The sequence below is a fragment of the Alexandromys fortis genome, unplaced genomic scaffold (assembly GCF_014885135.2).
Source record: "Alexandromys fortis isolate MF-2015 unplaced genomic scaffold, M_Fortis_MF-2015_v1.1 scaffold_32, whole genome shotgun sequence".
NCBI classification, from domain to species: domain Eukaryota; kingdom Metazoa; phylum Chordata; class Mammalia; order Rodentia; family Cricetidae; genus Alexandromys; species Alexandromys fortis.
The window spans coordinates 6,046,951-6,064,650 of NW_026067938.1; the positions used below are offsets into that span (position 1 = coordinate 6,046,951).

Consider the following 17,700-nt stretch of genomic DNA (forward strand, 5'->3'; position numbering starts at 1 on the left):
TTTCAATGGTTTTATTTATTTGGTTTCTAGCTCCTTGCCCACATTCTACACACTGTACACACTGTACATACTGTACACACTGTACACGAACACACTGTGCACACCGCACACACTGTACACACTGTACACACACACACACGCACACTAGTACTTTTCATTTCCGTTCCTTGATTAATCCGGGATCTGGTTCTCCTGTCTTCTGGGTCCTTGGGTCTAGTCTGCTGTTTTGTTGGGTTTTTTTGTCAGTTCTTGGTCCTTACAGATGCTTACTTCTTAAGAACCATATACTACGTGTGCAGTCACAAAGATAATTTTAAGCTTTGGACGATCTTGCATTTTTCAGAGCACTCGTGTTTGCTTCTTGTGGCATTAGGGTTGGGAGCAGATGGTTTAAATCCCAGAATTGGAAATGACCGAAATCCAGTCTTCAATCCCTTTCTCAGTGTGGGTCTATCTCCAGTTTATCCCGTCTCTTAGGGCAAAGCTCTCAGAGCTGCCCATGAGCTCGTGGACACCCCTTTCCCCTGCCAACCCCGTCAGCTTCATTGAGACCGAACTCCCAGCCTCTCCCCTGAGCTGTGTGGGCTTGACTACCGTCATTCTCTGTATCCAGAACCCGACTGTGTATCCTTCCAGCTGCTCTGCTTATTGCACAGCCGGGTCCCCAGGAAAGAACTCCATGTGTGGGTGATTGCTGGGCTCCCGTTACCGTGGGGCCTTTAGCATAGTCCTGTGGGCTTAGTGATTCTTCAGTATCTTCAGGTGGCCGGTCTGGCTTGGTTTATTACAGTTTACTTGGTGATTCTCAGAAAAAGAGCATGAGGAAAGTTCACATGTGGGTTTGCGTGGAGGCTGAGGATGTGGCTCAGCAGTAGAGCAAGAACTTAAGTTCAGGCTCCAGGACAAAACAGAAACAAAATCCCCAAAGCACAAACTCAGATTCCATCTACTGGAAGTCTGGATTCTCTTCATTTATTTTATAAAATCGTGTGTAAAAGCGATTTGTGTTACCTTGTAGTAAATAGTCTTCAGGGTGCCATGGACCCTCTAGTCTGTCAGTCTGTCTGTATTTCTCAAGACTGCTGTGCAGTAGGCTCATATGCTTTGGGCTGTGTCTCTGTGCCATGTCTGCATGTTACTGTGATTTATTTCTCGTTATTAGATAGCTTATTTTGAGGATGTGGGAATGAAGGTATTTTTGTTAAAGCTCTCTGCCCAAACTTTGCTACTACTTAGTTGTGACTTTTCAGACAGTTACTACTGTCCTTTGAAATATTAACCATTTTTCATAACCATCTTTTGTGACACAAGTCAGAGCCACAGCAGACCTCTGTGGTCTGTGCATTCAAGGACGAGAATATGGAAACTTAGGGACAGGGTTAAAAACAAAAACAATCTAAGGTCCCTCATACAAATAACCATAAAGAGGGTCCTGTCAATCAGGGATGTCAGGACACCCCCATATGGACACATCCTAGTTTCCTAGTGAGGCTTTGACACAGCTTATGTTGTGCCTGGATGTGTGGTCTTAATTAAGGGCATTATATATTATATACCTGTTCTATTCCTTGTGATACAAGGTAAGCCAGAGAGAGCTGCCCACCTTGGGAAGGTGTGTCTGTGAAGATGTGAGACATTCTTTCTTCTTGCCCTATCTCTGTCGTTAGATAGATGGACAGTCGAAAATGCTTTTCAGAAGCAGTCAGGCCCCTGACTCTGCTGCTGTTGTAATTTTGGAGCCTGCTTTGAGCACCGTGGCTGGTGTGGCTGGCTTCGCTAGGTCTTCTAATTCTGGCCAGGTAGCACTTGGGGAAGAAGCAATTGGCTGGGTAGCACTTGGGGAAGGGATGGGTATTATTATAGAGTCTCTGAGGTCACACAGTCTCCTTTCATAGGTTGTTGTCTGAAGGTGGTAGTTGATGAAGGAACTAACTGCACCACTCCATCACTTACCTGCATTTTAAATCACGCTGGCAGGTTTTAGGTATAAACAAACACTAGTTTCTTACTTCATTGCTTTGATGGAGCAATATTACCAAGTTACTGTGTGGCTTTTCCTGGGAAGATCTACAGGTGCCAATTCACCCCAGATAGAACATCAATAAGTCAAAGAAACTACCCTTAGTTAGAGGGGGAGAGGGGAAAAAGTGAGGGGAACAGAGAAAAATAAATAGCTATTCAATGAAAACAATTTAAAAAAGAAAAACCAAAAAAGAGAAAAAAAAAAGAGAGACTACCGTTACTTGGTCCATCCTGGTGATCTAGGAGAGCTAGTGGGGTCACATAGTAGGAACATGGGTGAGGGATAGCTTACCAAGGTGTGATACCTCTTAGATAGATGTATCACCAAAAAGCCCCGCCCAGTGTGCTGAGGACTCATGACAACTGTATCTCTGGGGTCTCCTATTGAGATAATTAACACAAAATATCGCGCTTTAAGCAGTGTTCTATATAATAGAAGTCCTATCAATGTGCTTGAAATAAAAATATGCCATATACTATGAATCGCTACAAAGAACGATTGACATGAAAGATCTTCGTATTTGTATGAATTCTAGCCAGCCTGCTTGGGCACCGCTGCCAGCCTGGGAAATCCTATTAGATCATCGCGTAAACACACACACACACACACACACACACACACACACACACACAGCCTTTGTCTTACGTCCGAGTTTCAGATGTTGCTGACCTTACTTCTAAGATGTAATGACCAGTGCTAATTTGTAAGTCCAGCATTTACATTAGATGTTTTATTCTTAGAATGTTTAGACCAATTTATTTATTAATAGATGATACTTGGCTAAAGAATACAGTACAACTTTCCTAGTGGTTTTGAATGAAAGTAAGAATTATATAGCTAAGAAAAAGAGGAACCCGACAGAGAAGTTGAGAGAAGACTGTCCAGTACAAGAGTTCTCCTCATGCCCTGCTAGGAACTTCAAGGTGATTTTATAGCACATTTGTGCCCTTCTTTTCCCTCGAAAAATCAGTGTCGGGCCTTGAAAAGAAATGACAATCATTTCATGGGTTTAATGATATTTTATTTCTGTTTTTCTCTAATGATTTTGACCTCTTTGCCTAATTTTAAGGGCTCTGTACCGCAGGCTAAATAATATATGCAAATGAATTCCTTCCTCAACATTGTGTTGTTGAGCGATTTGGAGATTCTTCTCACTCATGTAAGTCACTAGCCTCTTCACTCTGACTCTCAAACACCCTTGTTCTACTGTGCTTGGAGCCTTTTACAAAATTAAATGCAGTTGACTTCTCTAGAAAAGGATATAGTGTCTTTTTGTATTAGACTCTCTCTCTCTCTCTCTCTATATATATATATATATATATATATCGGCCGGGAGACAGATACATTTGCAAATGATCGGTTTAGATGGTTTTTATGAAGCCTGAACAAACAACCATCCAGAACAGGAAAAGAAAATTTAAAGCACACTAAAGAGAATTATCTTAGATTAAAAAGTTTATTGGGATTACAGAGGGAATATACTGGAAATACATTGTATGTTTATTTAAATTCTCAGAGAATAAATAAAAGCACACTAAAAGCTTTCTTTCTTTTTCCTTGTTTTCTTTTTTTTTTTTTTTTTCTTGAAACAGAGTCTTACTGTGTAGCACTATCTGTCCTGGACCTCACTGTGTAGACCAGGCTGGCCTTGAGTGACTAGAGATCCACCTGCTTCTGCTCCTATCCACACCTAGATTAAAATACCTTGTATAGGAAAGATTAGGCTCCTTTTTTGGAAAAAGGAGAGCAGTCTCATTATCTTTTATATTTCTGTCACATGTCCTAACATTTTTATTCCTTTTTTATTTTAAATTAAATATTTTTAATTAGCAAAGCATTGGATTTTGTTATAGCACTTTGAAACATAATTTGTTTCTGTTGCCTATCCCTCCCTCCCTCTCTCTCTCTCTCCCTCCCTCCCTCCTTTATTTTCTTCTCCCTTCCCTGAACCATTTGATCCATCTGTCTGGTTTTGTATCATATATATTCTATTACCTTTTTCCTCTCACGGTTCCCTTTCTAGTTTCATGACAAATAGCCCCACACCTATGTACACATTCAAAGCTGGTTCTATATAGGAGAGAGAACATGCAGTGTGTGTCTTTATGAACCCCAGGAAAAGAAGCCTGGCCCCATTAGCAGTGACTCATTCCACACACTTCCCTTCTCCAGGCACTCTAGCCACTGGTTTACCCAGCCTCCCCAGACACGTGTGTTGTGACCGTTCCACACAGATGTCACTGCAGTGGCTTAAGTAAGAACGGCCCCCATAGGCTCATATTTGAATGCTTAGTTACCAGGGAGTGACACTGTTTGAGACGGATTAGGAGGTGTGGCCTTGTTGGGGGAAGTGTGTCATGGGGGTGGCCTTTGAGGTTTCAAAAGCCCATGCCATGCCCCCCACCCCTGTGTGTGTGTCTGCTGCCTATGGATCAAAATGTAGAACTTTCAGCAAGATCCAGCACCTCGCCTTCCTTCATGCCACTGTAACCCCCGTCATGATGATAATGGAGTGAGCCTCTGAGACCGTTAGCAAGCCCCAATCTGAATGTCTTCCTCTGTAAGAGTTGCTGTGGTCACGGTGTCTTTCTCACAGCGATAGAGCACTGACTGAGACTGTCGTCTGTAACATTCTCTCTGCTCTAGTTGTTGTCTTTGCTTCCATAATGTCTCAAAGGTCCCTGCGGGTAGTGGCAGCATCCATCAGAACAACAGCCCTTTGTAGTGTTGGGGAGCATACTGTGTGTGCCCTCCATCAGCCAGTGACTATTTGTGCATGCATGTTTGTGCAGATACATTTTCATTTTTCTGGATATTTGCTTGGAATGGAATTGTTGGGTTATCTGATAACTTGCTGGTTAATTTTACATGTTTATAGAGAAATTTTACATTATTCTCTATTATTTTTATCTTTAGACAGTATATTTCATAGATGTTAATATATTTTTTCTCAATAAAAATTTTTATTGGAGCTTAAAAAACATTTCATTCATTCATCCCGTTTCTTATGGCAAAAATCCATTAATTAGCCCTCAGGAATGGTCCAGACAGCATCTGGGGCTCCGTTGTCCTTGTTTTTAAGTTTAGAAGTGATGACTTTGGTCTTCTGACCATCTGGAGTTGATGAGCTGGGCAGTACAGTCTTGGCGCAGGCTAGGAGCAGTAGTCAAGAGAGATTTCCAGAAGGGGCGGGTTGACAGTTGCCCTTTCTTGTCTTATAGAGGGGCTCCTCGCAAGACAATGGAGAGACCGCGAAAGGGGAAGGTACTCATTAGTAAAATACCATTTTGCTCATTATAGCTTTAATGCTGCCGGGTTCACCTCGGGGGCAGCCTGGGAAACCTGCCTGTCTCCTGATCTTTCCGAGGCTTACAGGTTTCAGATTTACCTTATTCCTGTCACCCTCTTGAGTCACCTGCTCTTGAAAGAGAGCAGCACACTAGGACTGCACAGCGGGAAGAAGCGCTGTGCTTGACCACAGCGCTTCCCAGTTTTCAGAAATAACTGTGAAGTCAATTTAAAAATGTCAGTGGCTTTAGCTTAGCAGCAGACAACGCAGGGAATGTGCCAAAGCCCTGGGCCTCTTGCCTCTCACCGCAGACTCGGGGTTTGACTCCGAGGAAACTGGTGCATAAGATTAGATGGTCGTTCAGGCTAAGAGGAAGCCCCGACTCCGGGCGTGTGGGCTCTCCACGTTTTCCATTCTGGGCCAGGGAAGATCGATGACTCTCAGGTGGGAGAAAGGGTCATAGGTGCCACTTCGGCCACTCAGCTGTAATTCTAACGGGAGCTTTAACACTTCCCCCGGGCTCCAGCCTGGTCTCTGCTAGACTGCCCACCGTTTCCTCTGCAGGTCCCATACTGCTCACCTCTATGGTAAGAACGGGAACTATGTCGATATCACACATTGTTGTGAGACTTGAAGACTGGTGTGATTGGCATCACGCCTGGATAATAGAACTGCCCATCGTCACCTCTGTGGAGAGCGGGCTAGGTGTGCAGGTCCCTGCCGGCGCAGCCCTCCAGCTGGGCTAGGTGTGCAGGTCCCTGCCGGCGTAGCCCTCCAGCTGGGCTCCAGGCTCACGTTTTTACATTTGGGACCCTGCATCTGAGGGTGACTTGGAGTGGAGCACAGAAGCAAACACGTGACCTTCCCATAGCTACTGAAGAAATGTGGGTGGATTCTTACTTAACTCCATACTCACAAAACCAAAGAACAATTAGAAAGAATGGCTGGCTGGAAATCAGATCTCATTTGTCAATACAATGGGAGTGAATTGTTTCATAATTAAGAAATAAAATCCATTTTATTTTTCAAATTGATATTTGGGAAATAAGAATCGTCCAGGTAATGTACCAGACGCCCTAAAACAGAAAGGTTTGTGCTTACAGCTAATGTTAGACCAACTAGATGATGTGAGCGTAAAGACAGCTCAGGCTAGCGCCGTGTGTCATTGCCATCCAGTACACAATGAAATCCATCTTTTTTTTTTTTGGTTTTTCGAGACAGGGTTTCTCCGTGGTTTTGGAGCCTGTCCTGGAACTAGCTCTTGTAGACCAGGCTGGTCTCGAACTCACAGAGATCCGCCTGCCTCTGCCTCCCGAGTGCTGGGATTAAAGGCGTGCGCCACACCGCCCGGCCCACAATGAAATCCAGAGGCCAGAGATTATTTCTAGAGTTTAAAGTCTCGGTTTTTATTACATGTGGTAGGAATGTTTGACACGAGCTCCAGCAGCATTGGGTGTGCAGCGCTGGGTTGTTGGTGTAGGTGCCCCGTTGCACAGTGCCAGTGACAAATTAGTACCCGCTGAGCAGCAGCTCCCCGTCCCTCCCACTAGCCCCTGGAAGCCATTCCCGCCCGTGAGTCTGACTAATTTGAGTCCTTCACGTAAGGAGAACCGTGTGCTAGTTATTCTTCTCTGAGTGGCCTCTTATTTAACGTAAAGTCCTCACGGCCCATCCATGTTAACACATATTGCGGAATCTTTTGACTTTGTGAGCCTGAGTACTATTTCACTGTGAGTATCTAGCGTATTTCTTCTATTACTTGTTGATGGACACTTAGTATTTTCACCTCTGTGGTGAATGTGAGGAGTGCTAATACCCCTGAGATACGGAATAGTTGAAACACTTAGATTGATCTGCACTCTCTCCCAAATGACTCTACGATACCCCGTTTTCAGTGCACATAGATTGGTTTAATTCCGCAGTTCTACATGGTCTCAATAACAGTGCTTACCAACTCTCTTTTCAAGTGTAAGAGCTTTCAGTCCATCTTCTGGGTTGCTATTGACTGTTTGATATACTTATTTGTTGTTTTAAGTAGAGGGTTATTGTCTTTTTAACAAAAAGCATGAGAATGCTGTCAGGTACACAAGCACACAGGGAATGAGTTACTGATTACTCGTGGCTCCTTTGACATGCTAATAGTGAATGTCTTTCCAATGCACTGGGAATGCTCCTTCACTCTTCTTGCCACCTCCATCCCCACCAGGCAGCCCTGCCCCCCTCCAGGTCATTTCTTTCTTCTGGATCCCAATAGCATTGCTCTTACTTCCCTTTGTAGTTACAAATTGAGTCTTTTTTTTTTTTTTTTTTTTTTTTTTTTTTTTTTTTGGCTTTTTCAAGACAGGGTTTCTCTGTAGCTTTGGAGCCTGTCCTAGAACTGGCTCTTGTAGACCAGGTTGGCCTTGAACTCACAGAGATCTGCCTGCCTCTGCCTCCCGAGTGCTGGGATTAAAAGCGTGTGCCACGACCGCCCAGCACAAATTGAGTCTTGAAATATAATTGCTTGTATTATTTCCCCTGATAAAATATGAGTGGACACAAAGTGAAACGTCAGCTTGAGCTCTGACAGAAAATACTGGGTATCTTCTTTAACCTGGGTACTGTGTTTACACCCATGCGCGACTCACACAACTCCTGCCCTTTCCGCCGACCTCTCTCATCTCTCACATCCACTGTGTGTGTCCCCCTCCTACTTTGCCCCCCACTCTTTGATCTTATTTTGTCTTTTCCCTGGGATTTCTGAATACACTATGAACTGAATACAAGTTCAGAAACACACTAAAATGTGGTATAACAGAGGCTTAATACTTAAAGCTGTAGCCTAATATGTGAGAACGAGTGTCCCCTGCGCTTCTGAAGACTGACTGTAGATTGTCACTGAACACCAGGCACGTGCTACCTCTCTGAGCTGCCATATTGTCCTGTCACTGTGAACAAGGGATATCATAGGAAAGTGCAATAACAAGTATTTATTAATCACATGTTTTCTTTGTCCCGTGTGGACTTTGGGGATACCTGTGGTTTTCTGCAGCTTGCTGTCACCAGGGGCAGTGCCCTCCTGCGCTAGTTCTTGCAGACTTCTCTGAGATAAATAACGCAGAGCAGCGACATAGGGAGGTGACAGTGGACTAACTTGAAAAGACGCAAGGGAGGAGTCAGCCTTGAGAGGCTTGGGCAGTGCCTTGGGCAAAGGGATAGCTAGCTGTGAGTGCCTGTGTGTTTGCGTGCACAGTCGGTCCCTGAGGCATGTGTCAGTGGGCATCTGTGAGAAGCCAGGGCATGGCTGGCCCTGCAGAGCCCAGTAAAGGAAGGGAAAAATTTAGGATACAGAGTTAGTTGTATGTGGTTACAAGCTCTACTGTGACCCAGATTGACTGTACCACACAAAGTCAAGGCCGGGATGATGTCCAGCTCGTCACAATGTTGAGTAAGTGAGGGTGAGTAGTGGTGCTTGTACACCACTGATAATTTATATATAACTCATAAACCTCCCACTGAATTTATGCGATGGAGAAGTATTAAAATCTTTCTTAGCTTACTCAGTATGATCTTTTGAAATAATGTGCTATTACTAATTATTTATAAACACTAATGGCCACTGTTTTCTCACGAAGGTTAAAAAGCTGAAGAGAGAACTCTCCCAGATGAAGCAAGAACTTCTCTACAAAGAGCAAGGCTTTGAAACACTGCAGCAGTGAGTATTAAAATACTAAAATCGACGTTACAGCAATTCAAAGCTCCCTAATAAAAAGCAGATACACCAATTCCATGGGAGATTTCTCAGAGACACACAGAAAGTAAAAGGCTTAAAGCGCTGTGCCAAAAGCAATCAAGTTTAAAAAAAAAAAAAAAAAAAAAAAAAAAAAAAAAAAAAAAAAAAAAAAAAAAAAAAAAAAAAAAAAACCTTGAAAAAAATCCATACACTTTGAAAAGGGCTGAACTTAGTCATTGAAGATGAGCCAAACAAACCAAAGTGAAAATGTTAACTTTGTGTCCTGGAGCCTGGCCCACTGCGGCCTTCCCTCAGATTGTGGTCTATGTCAGCCTTGATGGGGCTAGACTGGAGGTCTGGGCTTGAGAGTCTGCGCTCTCCCTAAGATTCTGTCCATATTTCTGTCAGTCCCAGTGACCGTATGGATTCTAGCCTGACACCCCTAAGGGAGTCAGGGCAAGTCAGGCTCCGCAAAGGAACCCACTCTTCGTCATTTGCCACATTCCCTCTGGTTTTTGCCTTCCAGTTCTAAATGAAGGTGGGCCACTGGGGTAGCGCTAGGATGGGCCAGGTTAAATGGAAATGCAGATACAAAAGGTGGCCTGTTCTGGAAGAACCCATGCCATTTCCAGCCTAAAGAAGCCCCTGCTCTCTAATGATTGGGCTTATGCTAACCCAACCATGCCAGGCTTACCCGAGACACTGTCTCCTGCGGCCCCTGGTCCGCAGAAGAAGCCTGTGGTTTCCATAACTGTATGACCACAGGAAGCACCAAAGCTCTCCTTTAACAGCCTTTAGCTGCTTTGTGTGTCCTGTACTCGGGCAGGGCCAGGTGCCATCAGCAGCACGGCAGTGTTCTAGGGCTCCTGTTCCTGGCTGGTGTCATGCTCGGAGAGGTTTCTCAGCTTCCTCAGCAGTGTGTTAGCAATGCCAGGCCCACACGGGAGCCACCTCTCTGGGAAGTACCCAGCTCCGCTCCTGTTGCCTGGTCTGCCTTCTGTTCTTAGAAAATCTGGTGCCATTCAAGGCATTATTCCCATTAAATAAGGCTCGTGACTGTCACTGGCCTACCATGAGCTGATTGTTCTTCGTCCTGAATGGTGACTTGTGCTTCTGACGCCCACCCACCCATTACTCTTGACCAAGTCAGGCACATGACTGTAATCTCAGGCCTTTGTTGCTATGATTCGGCCTTCTTGCCTCACATAATCGGGGTACTGACATCCTTGTAGGTCCACTCACCCTAGTTCTCCCCAAACCTGCTGCTAGAATAACTGAGGAAGTCTGGAGACATCTGCTGCAGGTCTCCAATGCCAGGTGTATTTGGTGGTCGCTCGGTAAGTCTCCAGTTTAGACTTGCAGCAGCCTCAGCTGGCTGCAGACTAGAATGACCTAGGTGCATTATTTAGTAACCATGTGTCAACATAGAGCAGGGCTTTGCGGCAAGAGGAGATCAAACAAAGAGTGCCACAAAATAGTTAGCCGTATGGTAGACATTTTAAGAAATTATAAGTCAGGGTTAAAGGTTAGCCAAACTTGCTGGGTTGTGTTGTGTTGGTGTGACAATACGCTATTGTTTCAGAGCAGTTTGCCTGCAAACCCTTTCCGTGGGCAAGACTGTGGTAGCATTCCATGAGAAAACAATAGGCATCTGTGTGGGAAGGAGCCGAGAACAGAAAGATACAGTATCTAAGGACAGAGACCTCTCCTGTTGCTCTCAGGTATAGACAAAGCAAAGCCTTATCCTCCAGCTGCTGCCCCTGTACCACTAAAACACCGACCAATAGCTGGTAGACCAGAGACCAGACTGTAAAACAAACCTCCGTGCTTAATGCCACGGAAGACTTGTTTATTTGTTGTGTCTGCGACAGTTTTCTGTAGCGTTTTACTTCTTCACCACAGACAGGGATCCTGTCAGTGAATCTTGAATTATAATGTGATTTGTCCTTGATTTCATTTTGCTTGGCACAACAATTTTATGCTGGGTTAATAAATATCTTTCTATGTTTCTCGGTTTATGCCCACAAATTTGACGGCGGCCTAACAGTAGTGTGGCTTGTGTTTGGAGGACCCTGGGAATACCCTGTGCCCCCCCCAGATGGGAAATGATAGCAACACTTAGCAAATCAAAAGCAAGTGTGCCCCCCATGAAAACAAGTGTGCTCCCCATGAGAACCCCGCTCCGCAGCAAGTCTTCAGAGGAGACACGCCAGTGAAAATCTCTTTCCAATATAGAATAAACGTTTTAAAGTTTAAAAAAAATAGGGAAAAATTAAGATTCTTTTCATTCAAACACAGAGAAATAAAAGCATGGAACTTCATTTTAAAGGCAAAAGGTGGCTAAGCCTATGGATCTGTGTAGCAAGAGCCAGCAGAAAGGTTAATAAGACACTAAACTACTTTATATCTTTTTAGTCAGGTCAAAAGAGGGAGGAACGTGGGAAAGAGAACGTGGAGGAAGAGTGAGAGAGGGCGGGAAACACGAAGTGGAAACAAACATTAAAGTCGGGAGGTTTGAGGGAGGGCTCCAAATACAGTAAGGTAGCTGAGAAGTTTCCATCAAAACGAAAAACTCTCAGAAAATTAACCCAGTAGTCTAGCTGGACTCTGGGTTTTAATTCTTCAGTGGCAAAGCGTGTTTCTGAACTAAGGACAGGTTTTACCATTGCATACACTGAGGGTTCCACATGTGGGAAGAAATCAGTCTTGCTCTGCAAAGTCACTTTGACACAGTTTCTGTCATGTAAACTTTTTATGAAATCCCAGTTTGTTTCCTGTTTTTCTTTGCTTGCTTTTAATTTATTAAGTGCCTTGCTTGAAAATGCAAAACAACATCTGGAAACACCTTTGCTTTAGTTAGTGAGCCTTCACCTGTGTTAAGTTGGCGGGCATAATTCTTTGAGGAGCCAAAGAATGCATTGATAAATCTCTTCCGAAATAAGTGAAATTAAGCAATATTCACAATGTTGTTTTCACGAAATATTCTAGCTTAGTGGTCATAAGAGCCCTCAGCCAGGGTCTGAACTTTAGGATAGTCGCCCTGTGCTAGCTGTGCTATGTGATTTAAGAGTTAAATTTCCATAAGCTTTCCAGCCCCGCCCCCCTTCTTCATTGGGAAAAAATGACAATGGGATCACCAAGGCCCACTTCCTACACTAAACTGTGTGTGTGTCTATGTGTGTGTGTGTAATTCTGTGACTCTTGCTGTACTTCATTGTCAAATGACCTTATAATCAAGCTTATTTTGTTAGGCTTTTAAACGCTTAATTGCTTGTTCAGTAGCATAAAATATTCACTAAAATGGTACTCGGGGAGATGCGTTATCTACAGACTGCACTTGTTTGAGTTAACTTTGTTTGGCAGCGTTGAGGCGGTGTCGTGTTTTATTCAGATGCACCTCTCACATTGGAGGTTCAGATTATTAATTATTAAATGGCTTCAGCCAGATGAGCTCCGGGTCCGTTTCTTCTGATTCAATGTCTGCCATTTCTCTGGAGGGCCCATGATAAGCAAGTCCCAAAGCAGGTCTGAGAAACTGTGTAGAGCTGCAGGCTGCTGGGGCAGAGGCATTATCTGTAAGCAAAACCCAAGGTGTATCCAGAAGGAACCCTGGAGGGGCCTTAACTGACGAGAACAGGATGCTGATCATGACCGGAAGATCCAACAACTTCTTAAACAGAAGTAGGAGATTTGGTTGAGCCCTTCCCAAACAGTGAGTCTCCAGGTCCTCTGGCCTACAGTAATCATGATGTACATCTGTGGGGACCCAGGACAGACTGACGCACTGGCGGAGGGGCACAGCTGCCATCCATCTTGTTCCTAAATTCGAACTCATTCAGCAAGGCAAGAAGTTTGATCTCAATTCATAGCTTTAGGAAATACTTTTTAGATGTTTGACAGAAACAAGAAGCCGCACAATCCAGATATCGTCAGAGGCTCACTAGTACAAATAAGACCTGTCAGGCACTTACTAGAGACTCACCATGCCGCCGCTGCTCTGCCAGGTGTTGCTCGGGCCTCATGCCTGGGAACTTCAGTGGCCGCTGCTGCGTCTGCTGCTGCAGTGTGGCTGGTCCCTGCCAGTTTTCTTTCTTGGCTGACAGATAAGGCTGAGTGTGGTAAAGACCGGCTCAGCCAGCATCAGGAGCAGCCAAGAATATGTGTGTGCCTAAAAGTGGGTAGGAGGGCTAAGATACGATGCAGCGGATGGAGAAGTCGAACTGAGTCTGTGCGGTGTCCTGTGAGAGCAAAGGTGCAAGGTTGTCTGCCGAGGAAGGGACTGAAGCCAGCGGTTCCTCTCTGCACTTACCTTTTTATATAAACCTTCTTTTCCTTCACCTCCTCCTCGCCTAACAGAATTGATGAAAAGATGTCCGGAGGCCAGAGCGGGTATGAACTTGGGGAAGCCAAAGCCATCCTGACAGAACTGAAGTCTATCCGAAAAGCCATCAGCTCAGGAGAGAAGGAAAAGCAAGATCTGATGCAGGTATGTCGTGGGCGTCCGTGTCTGTCCGCTCGGGCCCGGGACGCTCTCCCTACTCCTGCTGATTGTGCCCACCCTGGATAGTTACAGGCTCTGAGGAACACATGGAGAATGAGTTGGTTTCCAACTTGTAGCCCTTGTGAAGGCAGGGCTCAGATGTCCTTCTAGATTGAATAGAGTCGGGGGAGATGGAGCCTGGAATCCATAGGGAGAACTTGTATCTTGGCACACCCCTAAACCCGTGGAAGCTTCGTGTGGGATCTAGATTATCAGGGTTCTCCCTACGAGTGACCCTCACCTAGGGCCCACGGGAGTGTGTCACCATCATCAGTAGGTAATGGATATGTCTCTTGGGCTGGGGGATGTTGGCCCAGCCAGGAGAAGCCACCGTTATCTCCAGAGAGCTGCTAGTTGATCCCTTTGTTTCTCACTGTACAGTCACCAGCCTGCAGATCTTAGCTCCTCAGATCCATCCTCACACAGGGAAACACAGAACTGCAGCTGGTTATGAGCAGTCTGAATATCTGTGCCTGTCAGAGCCCTGTCCTTGTCTTGAAGACATCTCCCTTCCGTCCCTTTCCCTCTACCTCATAATTTAAAAAAAGAAGAAATTAGGGGTTCATCACCTTCTAGCCAGGCTTCAGTTAGTGTCTCCGTCCAGTGTTAGAGCCAGCAGTGATACTTGGACCCGAGTCCCATTCCCAGCCGCCTGTAGCTCCAGATCGGATGCCCTTTACTGGCCTCTATGGGCACCTGCACACATGTGGCGCTCACACACAGAGACATACACAAAATACATGTGTAACAAATCAGTACACAGCTAGATTCTAGTACCCACAGGAGAAGGGAGGCCACCTGCTGAATATGCCCTCACACACTTCCAGAATCACACACCTGTGCAGAATACACAGCGGAGTCACGACTTTCACCAGCAGAGCCCTTCCCTTCAGTGGTACTATGGAAGAGGACTGCCCTCCTGCGTGGTAGTCTTAGGAGGTGCTGTGTGCTTCTTGACAGAGTCTTGCTAAGCTGCAGGAGCGCTTCCATGTGGACCAGAACATGGGCAGCTCGGAGCCAGACCTGAGATCTAGTCCTGTGAACTCCCACCTCTCTCTGTCCCGACAGACCCTGGATGCTGGGTCACAGACAAGCATTTCTGGAGATGTAAGTAGCCAGAGGGCACCAGCTGCCCCAATGCTGTCCTCCCTGGAGGGGGGAGGAGGGGGGGGACTCTAACCAGAGCTGGAGAGTGGGCACTCAGTGTCTCGCCCTCCAGATTCAGCCTCATGTTTTGCATCAAAGTGCCAAGTGCGCACAGCCGGAACATTCCCTGGCTGCATCTCTTTACAGATGCTGCTGAGGAGGTAGACATTACCACCCACTTTAATTCCCTCCCAACTCAGTTTACAGACTTGTGAACCGGAGTCACTTCTTATGAACACTAAGGAGAATGGAAACCAAAGAGGTGCTTTCAAAGCTGATGGCTCCACCTCTGCGAGTGTCTGTTGCTCTGCCAGAGCCTCCCTGCATCCACATCAGGCAGCTCATAACCTGTGACTCCAGCTCCAGGGGCTCTGACAGCCAGATGTGCCCCCCCAACACCCCCTCACGCCATAGACTCTCACACACACGTCCATGTGTATGAGTTCTTGTTTTTGAAAAAGAAATTGTTTTTGTAAATTTGAAGTTGAGTATTTGTGAATTATAGCTTATGTTTGAAAATATTTCCTATGATCTGTATATCATTATGTGCCCCTCTTCCCTGGGAAAAGCCGCCCACAAGTGTTTAGGTTTGTTAGGTCCCCGCTTATATTTATGCCTCTCGGATGCCTGTGCTCTGAAAATGAAGCAGACCGTGCTGACAGTAGGTCTCACCTGTTTGGAAATTAATTCCTGAGGTTATTTAATTTACATTGCATGTAGTTATGAGTTAAATAATGGAAATTTTGGCAAAGAAATCAGTTCCATTTCGTAAATTTCATTGACCTACACACCCTTCATAAACTCGCAGACACCAGACACAATTGCCTGGTGTCTTTGTCTTGGATTTAATCTGAGCGGAAAGCAGTGCGAAACTCTTTGCAAAACAGATGAGCCCGGGTGATGACGCCTTTCCCCTGCTGAGTAAATGCGGTTTAACTGGAGCTTCCCCATTTCACAGCCATTTTCTCCAGCTTTTCAATTACCCGGGCTTCCTAGAAACAAACGCCATTTACTTCATTCATTAGCAGAGTTAATTGACTTTCTTCCTTCTGTTTTTACTAGATTGGGGTGCGGAGCCGATCAAATTTAGCTGAGAAGGTCAGGCTGAGTCTCCAGTATGAAGAAGCCAAAAGAAGGTGAGGGCCAGGTGCTGGCTCGCCATGGTCTCCTTTTCAGAATTCATCTTTGCGGCTGTGGTGACCGGTGTGGCCCGTTCCCCTGCTATTGTCCCAAGCCTGCCCTTAACCTGTGAAGGCCGCGTCCTGTCGTCCAGCTCTCTCTCCACCCCCTGCAAAGTTCAAAACTAAAGAGAATTTCAATTTCTTTTTATTTATTTGTTTTCTGAGGCAGCATTTCTCCATGTAACTCTAGCTGTCCTGGAACTCAAACTGTAGACCGGGCTGGCTTCAGACTCGGAGATCCACCCGCCTCTGCCTCCCAAGTACTGGATTAAAGGCGTGCGCTGGATACCCAGCTTGAATAAGGAGAATTTAGTGAGAAGTATGGGGATGAAGGTTTCCCCTTCCCTTTTGGGAACAAAGTCTGGAACTTGTATAATGCATCCAATTGAAAATGAGATGGTTGTTTCCTCGGCCAAAGCCCTGTGCAGTGGCCCAGCCCTGCCCCTTTGCTGGGACTTACCTTTGAGTAGCCCTTTATCCTAAAGGCTCCTACTGCTACCTAGGAGGTGCTGCGTGTCTGCTCCAGCTGACAGGTCAGGGAAGGAGGCGGGAATCTCTCATTACCTCATAAGCTCTTGGGTTCTCATCTTTTTAATCCCTTGACTCTGATGGGGTTCAGCACAAGAAACCACAAGGTCCTAAAGTAGCAGGTAGATACTCTTAGTCTTACCTTATCACACCCCATTCAGGAGTTAATTTCCAAGCAGGTGAGACCTACTGTCAGCACGGTCTGCTCCATTTTCAGAGCACAGGCATCCAAGAGGCATAAATACAAGCGGGGACCTAACAAACCTAAACACTTGTGGGCGGCTTTTCCCAGGGAAGAGGGGGACATAATGATATACAGATCATAGGAAATATTTTCAAACATAAGCTATAATTCACAAATACTCAACTTCAAATTTATAAAAACAGAATGGCGGTGAAGGTCATTCTGCTACCACTGATTTCATTATTTGTCTTTTAAGAGCTCAAACACGCCACTGATTGTCACCCTTCAGGAGACTTAGGAGAAACTGCGTGGTCACCTTACAAGACTCTAAGGAATGTATTTTGTTCCTCCTCAGACCAGGAGGCCCTCCCAGAGTGTTGAGGCTCCTACCATAAAGAGGACCCTTCTGACCCTCAGACATTCGCATGTGTCCGTTGTTACTAGAGACGATAAAATTTTAAAGCAATTGACCACAGGTCTTAGAGGTTATCTGGCTTCAACAGAGTGAAATGAATATTACTGTATTACAGTATTTGCCTCTGTGTTAGCCAGTCTTTCAAATAATTCTTGGGTCTTCAGTTTACTGAACAGAAATCCAAGTTTCGTTCCATAAATGATTGACCACATGACCTTCAACAAGTTCCTTGGTCATTCTGAGTGACATTTAAGTCAGCTAATTTTAATGTCTCTAACTTCCTCTGGTACATTTTAAATGTCTTGAGGCTAGGAAAGCCTTTTTAATTATATTATCTCCTTTCAAGCTACTTGCCCTCAGTAGCTTTGGCGGGTCAGTCTTTGGTGTGGAGGCCCAGGCTGTGACAGCTCTTCCAGGGTGGCGTGGTCAAGGGTCCTCTCGCTGTGAGCAGGCCAGCCCTGTAACAGCTGCAACTCCTTGGTTCTGCCATGGACAGAGCCCAAGATTTATGTCCTGTTTTCTGAAGGCTCGTGGCCATAACTCAGAATTAAAGAGCCCTGGGGCTTGCAGCATGTCTTCCTAAGGACTGCACCTTGCTGCCTTGGTGATCAACTCTAACAGTTAATGACCTCTAGACTTGTGTGACACTTCCCTGCCTAGTTCCCGGAAGTCCCCTCCACAT

The 17,700-nt window shown here is 45.4% G+C and overlaps 1 protein-coding gene across 1 annotated transcript in view; it reads left to right on the forward strand.

Annotated features, from left to right (window-relative positions):
• Wwc2 (WW and C2 domain containing 2) overlaps window positions 1-17,700 on the forward strand; it is a 159,192-nt gene that overhangs the window by 92,492 nt on the left and 49,000 nt on the right. Inside the window, exons 5-8 of the mRNA XM_050147222.1 lie at window positions 8,927-9,006; window positions 13,381-13,510; window positions 14,525-14,671; window positions 15,773-15,846. Coding sequence (XP_050003179.1) covers window positions 8,927-9,006; window positions 13,381-13,510; window positions 14,525-14,671; window positions 15,773-15,846 — 431 coding nt within the window. The remainder of the gene's footprint in view (window positions 1-8,926; window positions 9,007-13,380; window positions 13,511-14,524; window positions 14,672-15,772; window positions 15,847-17,700) is intronic.